Source organism: Dunckerocampus dactyliophorus, chromosome 12, assembly GCF_027744805.1.
Source record: "Dunckerocampus dactyliophorus isolate RoL2022-P2 chromosome 12, RoL_Ddac_1.1, whole genome shotgun sequence".
NCBI classification, from domain to species: domain Eukaryota; kingdom Metazoa; phylum Chordata; class Actinopteri; order Syngnathiformes; family Syngnathidae; genus Dunckerocampus; species Dunckerocampus dactyliophorus.
In genome coordinates, this window is record NC_072830.1 from 28,367,405 (window position 1) to 28,376,684 (window position 9,280).

Sequence of the window (9,280 nt, forward strand, 5' to 3'; positions counted from 1 at the left end):
TTTCAAACAGTACTATGCGTTTTTCACAAGAGCGGAAAAAGACCTACTAATGGCTTTTATATACTTAAAATGAATAAATATGTCATACCCTTTTAAAGCACGTCATAGTTTACATAGCTTGTTTTATAATATGATAAATCTGCGTTGGCAAGGCGTGGTCGTAAGCACCCAATCCTACAGTCCTGGCAATTCCAGCGGTCCATGAACGCAACACCACACCATATGTCAAACATGGCGACATGCTTATTTACAAGTGCTGCATTTAAAAACTTTTTTGTGTTGACGCCGGTGGCGCGGCATTACTCTACAAAGAAGATGGGTTTCGTCGTTCCTTGTCGCTTTTCCCATAGATCTCGGAGCAGCTTGTATGACCATGTCCGTGAAGGATACAGTGACAAGCCGGAGCTGGACATGAGAGCAGTGTGTGAAGACACCGACAAAGTCATAGCTAATGTAGAGAGCAGGAAGGGCGAGCTATGCGGCGAAGACGTCAGGCTCATTGTAAGTGTGTTTGTATCCAAAAAATAGACATTGCTAGAATAATAGACTGAAATACACATGGCTGGAATAATGTGTGTTTCCCGCTTGGCAGGCGTGTGTGTGGCAGAAGCTCCAGGCAGTAAGAACAGAAATCGCTGAGCTGGAACAGCAGAAGCAGCACATTAGTGGAACAGTCAAAGCTTTAGTGGTCAGTACAGTTTTGGGTTGTTGCTTTCATTGTAAGATGCCTATTTCTGTAGTTGTATACACTTCCAACTGAACCTGAAAGACTTGTAACTTCTGTTATAAATTGTATTTATATAGTTAATGCCGCAAACCTAAAGTGCCCATCGGTTGAAAGTTTGTGTACTTTGCAATATGTGTTTTGGGGGGGGGACGTAATATGCATTACAATGGACCAAAGTTTGCCAGCACGTCAGGCCTGCTGAAAAATGTCATATTCCAATATTACAAATCTGGACACCCTGATTTCATTCAAACTCCTACCAACTTGTGTGAACTCGTTGGCAACGTTGCTCCAACTTGTAACTTTGATTGCAACTGTAGATGTCAATGATGTGAAGCTGAATCACACATTTGACGAAATCATCTCTCCTTAGGCAAAGCACACAAAGCAAGTTCTGACCAACGTAAGTCCAACTTTTGTGTATTTGAGAATGATCTTGTACATCAGTGTCAATTTTGAGCTCCTTCTCTTCATCACACAGCTTCCAGAGTACAACCGGGCTCTGCTGAAAGGTCGAGACATCCGCGGTAGACTGAACCAGCTGTATTCCCGAGAGACCGAGCTGGATGAGGAACACTATGGCCGAGCGCTGCGTCTGCCCAACACTTCACACCCTGATGTTGTGAGAATTCCCACACTTGACAGATAGATACAGTGCACGTGTTCATACCATGCAGTTTATAGTCTTCACTGGAAGGTGGCCTGAAATTTCAAACTTCCTTCTCAGCCCATCGGAGACGAGAGCCAGGCGAGGGTGGTGGAGCTGGTTGGACAGAAACCAGGTTAGTGTTGTAGACAACTGTGAGGAACAAATGGAAAAAAAATGTACTGGTTGTTTCTAAGTAAAGCGTTTAAAAATAATGTCTTTTTTGAAGAATTTGACTTCAAGCCCAGAGGCCATGTTGAACTGGGGGAGGAGTTGGGTCTCATCAGACAGAGGTGACGATAACTCTTTAAGTACTCGCTCCTACTTGAAAATCCACTCTGTACATTCTGAACATCATTTTTGAGCTCTATGACTATTAACCAGAGGGCTTGTTGTTTTTGCAGTTTAAACATGGAAGTTTTCAACAAGAAACAGAAATTCTGCCATTTTGAAAGAACATAGCGCTTCCTTTAAATGCCTCCCCACCTTTGCTCTCCTGCAGAAATCTAGCTCACGTCTCAGGCCATAGGTCCTACTATCTTAGAGGGGTGGGCGCCAGACTTCAGACTGCGCTCCAGAATTTTGCACTTGACACACTGCAACGTCATGTAAGCATTTTTTTTCTTGGGTGAAATTCATTTTTTGAATTATTCACATAAAGCAGTAGTTCTCAGTTATTTTTTGCCATGCCCCAACTGGGGGACACAAATGTTTTTGCGCCCTCCTGATTTGAAATACTATTGAGAAACGGATAATATTTATTTATGTATTTGTGCTGTACAGACTGAACTCGAAACCGAAACCAGAGAAATGCAACAAAATAGAGAGAAAGCATACAAGCGTATTCAAGAGTCAAATTTCATGCGGAATACAACAAATTCATACGTGTTGGCAAGTGTGCACTAATATTGAAGACCCCCCTGCCTCTCAGGCCGCCCCTGACAGTTCATCACGTCCCACCAGGGGGCCCACCCCACTGACATAAAGGAAACCAAACGGTGAACTAGTGGTTAGAATGTTGGCGTCACGGTCAGGAGATTGAGGGTTTGTGTTTGGGTATCTCTGTATGGAGTTTGATGGGTGTGTGGGGGTTTTCTCCTCCAAAAATAACGATTAACTCATTCAATACCAAAGAGGTATTTATGTATGTACTTTATTTATCCCACAGCGGGGAAATTTACTTTTTATTGATTATACTGATTATACATTTTTATAAACCCCAAAACCTGATCCATACGATCCATGGGCGTACTTATACGTCTTACGTTTTTTTTTTGCGCAAGAGGGAAAAAGAGGTGATGACGCAAGTGCACATTAAAAGAGGTCACTTTTCTAGCAGCTTTAAGCCATAAAAACGGCCACGAGGTGGCAGAAGTGCATTTGATAAGCGCTCGGCATGGATCATTTGCATGTAAAAACACACTCGACAGCAAGGAGGAAGTGGAAGAGCATGGAGGAGTGTAGCGTGCAGATGCTTGTGTTTGCATTGAAGGGAAATTTTAATGCATGCACACACATGCGCACACAGAGTTTAGTTCCAAATGTAAAATTGTAAATAGTTCATGGTAAATTGTTAATTTGATGTAAAACAACCCTTATTTGTGTTGGTTATGTTGTGGTATAGTTGTTTAAATATTTGAACCGTCACAAAAGCAAAAAATATTTGTATCAAAGAGACAGTTATGCATGAATTGTATCTTTCCACGAAAAGCTGTTTATTTTGCTCCCTTTTCTTGTTGGGTACTGATATTTTCCTGAAACTTACCTATGTTCTCCTGCTGATGACTAAAGAATGGAAAAATGGTCTTAAAATGGCCGCTACTAAAGGGGTTGTCTTTTGAAAAATGGCTGAGATTGAATGAGTTAACTGAAGACTCTAAAATGTCCAAAAGTGTGAACGTGAGTGTGAACGGTTGTCGATGTATGACCTGCGCTTAGCTGGCGACCAGTCCAGTGGCAGCTGGGATAGGCTCCAGCTCACCCATCACCCTAATGAGGATGAGCGATACAGAAAATAGCTGGTAGCCAAATATTGGGGATTTCAAACTTTTTTTTTTTCTTTCTCTGCTACAGGGCTTCATTCCCATGGTTGTACCTGACATGCTGAAGGGAGCAGTATTTGTGAGTAGCATATTTTTCTATCAGTTTTTTAACCTGTGTGCTAACCTATCTTTTGTCTTATTTTCAGCAAGTGGGGAAAAAAATAACCGCCGTACGAGCTTCAACCTTGGTGCACCGCTACAATCTAATGAGATTTAATACAAGAGTTACAGTTTATCTAAAATGCCCCCCTTAAGGCCACACTATAATGTGAGTCAGTATTAACAAAATGGATACTTTACTGGATCTGCTATCCAGATTACACTCCAAAATTGAATGTTCTTTTTTTTAATTGGAATTGGCCAGATCAGATTTGGTTGATTGCAATGGTGAAAACCAAAGGTGTTGCTTATATTTTATTTAGGGTACCTTGTTTAACCACATGACACGGGCATAATATTAGGAACGTACTGTATTTTCCCTCGGATGCTACTTAAAGCGATCATTTCTCTCATATTATGTTTGACAGACATTTCTTTTGCTGCTCATGTCCTAATTTCCCCCTCCTATTCTTTGTCATCATGTTTCATGCTTCTCCAGGAGGGATGCGGCATGCAGCCCAATGCCCATCGCTCTCAGGTCTATTCACTGGACCCGGCTCGGTTTCCCAACTTAAGTCTGGCTGGAACTGGAGAAGTTGGAGTGGCAGGTCTGACTTTTTTTCCCCCTAGCGATAATTAATGATGCGTTACAAGATTCTTCTTTGATGACTAGACTTTTCATGATAGCTTGGGATATTCATGCAGCAATATGAATTGATTTTGCACATGCTCATTGTGTGATGCCTCTCTTCACCAGGCTACTTCATGGATCACGCAGTTAACTTCAAGGAGCTACCTGTCAGGTAACGAGCATCTTACAGTCGGTGAAATGACTCTCGCTGACCTGCTGTGAGGCTTTCTGCTGCAGGACAGTGTGCAGTAGCACATGCTACAGAGCAGAGACTGACACAGGAAGAGAGACCTGGGGCCTCTATAGAGTTCATCACTTCAATAAGGTCAGTGTAGACCCCAGCAGCATTTGCTAAACCTGCACAATCTAATGATACTATAGTAGGAATTCTTCCATTACATCAACAGTGGAACGTGAATGAATTGTGCATCTAGGTCGAGATGTTTGGTGTGACGGCAGACGAGACAGGCGACGAGAGCACTCAGCTCCTGGAGGAGTTTGTGTCTTTGCAAAAAGAGATGTTTTCTGCATTGGAGCTGCACTACAGGTCTGAAACAACCATTTATCATATTTTAATTTCCTGTTTCTTTTTGTAATTTGGAGGTGTGATTTCTCCTAGAGTGCTGGACATGCCAACGCAGGAGTTGGGTCTTCCAGCTTACCGAAAGTATGACATCGAAGCCTGGATGCCTGGCAGGAACAGTTATGGAGAGGTCAGCGTTGTTATATTGTCGGCGTCCACTGAGATAACATGCAGTGTGTATCCTTGCAGCAATTCCTCTGTCTGCCTGTCAGATTTCCAGTGGGTCCAACTGTACCGACTACCAGAGCAGACGACTCAACATCCTGTATGAGAGAGAGGATGGCAGCCTGCAGTACGCCCACACAGTAAGACCAAAGAGGAGGCACACTGGCGTTTATTCCTGCTGTTGCAGCCTACAAAGCATACATCAAACCTTCGAGGTGTGTGTGTGTGTGTGTGTGTGTGTGTGTGTGTGTGTTACTTTTTTTTTTTTAGGTGAATGCGACAGCATGTGCCATCCCCAGAACAATCATTGCCATCCTAGAGACTCACCAGACCAAAGTAAGACATGCTTTACTTACTAGAAGATATTTGTCATGATTATGTTAAAGATAAGCAATCTCTCACTTAACTGGCAGCACAACATGATCTTTGCGGACTACCGTTAATTCCTTATGTTCAGTACACCATGTGAAAATGATATGTGTCAGGGAACCCCCTCCCCGACCATCGATGAATTAACAAAATGACCACAGACTACAAGATTTGAGATTTTCTTGCGCAAGGAGAGAGCGTCCGTGCCACACTGCAACACTCTCCTGCTTCTTTTTATGACATAGATGGGCGTGGCAACACATAGATGGACGCGTTCAGTTACGTTTCGATATTAGTCACACTAGTTCCGGTAGTGGACTGTTGAGGAGGCGGCTGTTTCGCCCACGTCTGTGGAATGTGTTTATGTCCTTGAGATGGCCTGTAGCTGACCTGAGCCCACGCATGTGGTGGGACAACCTTGGACATGTCTCGCACCCTCAGGTGCTCCCTTATCTCAACTGCTTCCTCTCAGTCCACTCACGGTACTTGTCCACTTCTACAGCATAAGCAGAGAATGACGGTGATACTTGAATGGTTGATTAACTTCAGATGCTAAAATATAGAGTATGTACATCCATTGGTCAGATAATCCTTAACAATATGTTATCCTGCTGAACACATCACAATATGGGCAATATGGACTTTATTTTTGTACGAAGTGGTTGCACAAATGTCCCATACATGCAAATTCTCAACGGTGTTGCGTGAGCACTTCGTGGGGAAAAGTTGTTAGAATTTGTTTCAGATAACACCCAACACATTTGTATCTTTCTCTACCGCAGGAAGGCTTTGTGCGTGTCCCCGCAGCCTTGCAACCATATTTGGGCCTTCAAGTCATTGAAAGACCAGCGTACACTCCACTGAAGTACATTGGTCCAAACCAACCCGACCGCCCACCCAGGCCTGCTCCCAAGATTAGGTGACGTCGGTGTCGGGAATAACACATAAAACAGCACATATTTTTCCACTTTGCCGCGAACAGAGTTTCTTGAGTCCTGCTTTGCTGGCAACTCTTAAAGCATCATGAATTCCACGTCAATCTTCCATCAGCACCACTGATTGATCATCCCTTCATTATCAATCAATGGTTACCCTTTGAGGCGTTTGGCTGTGGTTTTAGTTTTTTTGGGGGCCAGACTAAGAGGAATTATTTCATCAAAACGCATCTTCTTGAACAGGGGTGTCAAACCTGCTTACATTGGGGGCCACATCCAAGTAACCACCAAATAACTGCTATAAATATTTGCTTCATCATAAAAAAATAATACAGAAATCAAGGAAACAGTGGCAGAACCGTTTTTTTTATGTCCCGTCTTGTTACATCAAATGTTGTTGGAGTTCAAATTTTCTGCCAAAATTGAAAAGAACTACTGCATTTAGGAAGATTGATGACTGAGTAACCAACACCAAGTTACGCCCACCAGAGGTTTAGCACAGCCTGCATGCATGTCTGCATTTCTAAAGACACCCGTGTGTTTCTGAGGAAATGTGGAAATCACCACGTCTAAATCATCAAATACATAATGTTGCAAAAGCTGAATGGCACGAAGGCTTTCTGGATTATCATTTCTAATCTTGTTGGTATTGTTTTCTTGCAAAAGGCAGCCATTGCCATACTTCTGCAATTACCCCAAAAGGTGGCCACAGGCCGACCCGGAGAAACTACTGTATGTACCATCATCATGCACTCAAAACATGAAATAAAGTTTTGTGCAACAGCGCTACTGTTACTATGCTCTTTACATCCTCCATTAGCATCACATGTCATCACAATGGCTGGTTTTGTTGTCATGCAAAAACATTTGTAACGCAAGAGACTTGTCCACACACGTGAAATCCCTACATACTGCAACTACTAGTAATATTTCTATTTAATCCTACTTGTAATTGGACTTTACTTTATTATACTTCATCTAATCGCTCAAGGTGAGTACACTCTGCTGTGTACACCACACCCACCACCAGGCCAGATGTCAGAGTGAGGGCGTCTGTAAATGATGAGCTGAGGCTGGGGTGGTCTGGTGTCTTGCTCAAGGGCACATGCCATTTCTTTTTATGCATAGCAGGAACTGATGGCTTCTGGAGCCCAAGCCCTGATGGACTGAGCTACCGTCCCAAAAATAATAGAAGCAATAGCAACAATAACACTTACTGGTGAAATGGCCCACAGTTAGCATGCTTGGCAAAATACGGCCCTTATTGGCATGCAACTATTTCTACCGAGTTTCTTTTACCGAAAAATGACAGGATGGAGATACTTCTTCATGCTGTTCAATGAGAAGCTGTTTCCAAATTGAAGTGGTATTGTATAATATCATTCCAAAGGCTGGTCTTCCAATCTTAAGGGATTATTGTTTACCCAAACAAAAAAACACATAAGAGCCCTGTTCATAGAGGGGTCCATTTGGTTCTTTTGACAGTTCAAAGTTTGGAGACACTTCCTCACACTTCCTCATGCTACGGAATGAAAAGGTGTGTCCAAACTCGACTGGTACTGTGTAATACACTCCTGATCAAAATTGTAAGACCAGTTGAAAGATTGGAGGAATGTACATTTTGCACTGTTGAACACACCCCCACCTCATCCCCACAAGCCCAAACACCCACAAAAGCATCAATGATACGTCACACCGTACCACACCGTCAGAGAACAACAAAATCACCAATATCCAAAAACAATAATAGGTTAGCAACAGCAACCACAATAAAATACAACATCACAACCATTAAAAGCAATTACATGATGTTTTTAGAAAGCCAAATACGGAATTCTTGAGAATACAGAATTTTATTATGCGTGTATTGTTGAGTGTGTCTGAGAGGTATGGTGGTGTGAGTGGGAGGTATTCACACTCATGATCTCCTGAGCCCAAAAAAAGCTTTCGCTTTTGAATGCGGTCGGATTGTTGAACTGCATAAGCAAGGCCTCTCGCAGCGCACCATTGCCGCCGAGGTTGGACGCAGCAAGACAGTCGTTAAATAAGTTAAGATATGCCTTTATTAGTCCCACAAGGGGACAAGCCAGGTTTACAGCAGCAGAAGCAGAGTACACAGGTTTATTGCACGGTTTATTGCACGGTTATTGTACAGGATGTTTGGAGCAGTTCATATTATGGTCATTTGTAACACCTTAAAAGATCCTGAGGGTTATGGAACAAAAAAAGTCAAGTGGTAGACCCAAGAAATGTCACCGGCCCTGAGTTGGACGATCCGTTGGCTGTTCGTCAAGACACGAGATGTTCTTCACTGGTGCTGAGTGCAGTCCAATAACCTTCGGACGCCATCTGCCGGAGAATGGCTTTAAGAACGGAGAATGTTTTCCAAGTCCCTGTGTCCTTCAACGCCGCACGATGTCTGACTTCCAATGTTACTGAAAGGATGCGGGGGCCACTTTGGTATTTTACGTTACATTTTACACTTTTTGTGCACTGCTCGATCCATTTTTATGTTTTTCAAGTTGGCAAATATTTCTTCTGGTAATTATTTTTCAACACTGTGACTTTACTCCCATCATATTTTGACTTGTATCACAACTTCCCATCCTAATTTTCTAAAAATGACAACTTTATTCTTTGTTTTATTAATGATATTGTGAAAATTGTTGTGTAACTTATTGTGAAAATGTATTTTTTTTCCTCATAGTATTACGACGTTATGCTTGTAGAATTTGTTGTCGTAATCTTAACAGTTTTTAGAATAAAATCTCACTTTATTCTTGTAAAATTACTGCTCTGCTTTGGTCAGTGTTGTTTAATTGTGTTTTTAAAATATGTCAACAGCCGATTAAAAAAATATATACAGTAGCGGGCCATAAATGGCCCCGGGCTGCACTTTGGACACCCTGTCTGAACAGATGTCATGGGTACTGTAATGTACAGTATGTGACAAAATAGCTCTTTAATACGGAAGCCTTTTAAAAACATGCTTTATTTACTAAGTGCAGGTGACACAGTTGAGGATTTGAGCTGGGCTACGTCATTTGACCTAGCACACACACACGCGCGCACACACACACACA

The 9,280-nt window shown here is 42.4% G+C and overlaps 1 protein-coding gene across 2 annotated transcripts; it reads left to right on the plus strand.

Annotated features, from left to right (window-relative positions):
* Window positions 1-189: 189 nt before the first annotated feature.
* Window positions 190-6,982, plus strand: sars2 (seryl-tRNA synthetase 2, mitochondrial). Of its 2 annotated transcripts, none has more exons than XR_008573252.1 (16): window positions 190-501; window positions 593-688; window positions 1,101-1,130; window positions 1,209-1,349; window positions 1,455-1,509; window positions 1,603-1,666; window positions 1,876-1,981; window positions 3,447-3,494; window positions 4,014-4,122; window positions 4,272-4,317; window positions 4,383-4,470; window positions 4,580-4,692; window positions 4,765-4,858; window positions 4,918-5,033; window positions 5,164-5,229; window positions 6,045-6,128. XR_008573252.1 is itself a non-coding variant. In XM_054795304.1 (16 exons), exons 1-16 carry the CDS (start codon window positions 202-204, stop codon window positions 6,183-6,185), a joined length of 1,590 nt encoding a protein of 529 aa, XP_054651279.1. In that variant the 5' UTR covers window positions 192-201; the 3' UTR covers window positions 6,186-6,982. The 2 variants fall into 2 exon arrangements, 1 of the variants encoding a protein (XP_054651279.1); XM_054795304.1 differs by having other exon boundaries at window positions 192-501; window positions 4,941-5,033; window positions 6,045-6,982.
* The last annotated feature ends 2,298 nt before the right edge of the window (window positions 6,983-9,280 follow it).

Bases quoted from the DNA above. Each gene is read 5' to 3' on its own strand.
- sars2 (XM_054795304.1), top strand. From the start codon at position 202: ATGAACGCAACACCACACCATATGTCAAACATGGCGACATGCTTATTT. The intron at 1,131-1,208 runs GTAAGTCCAACT...TTCATCACACAG, and splicing joins CAAAGCAAGTTCTGACCAAC to CTTCCAGAGTACAACCGGGC. The intron at 5,034-5,163 runs GTAAGACCAAAG...TTTTTTTTTTAG, and splicing joins GCCTGCAGTACGCCCACACA to GTGAATGCGACAGCATGTGC.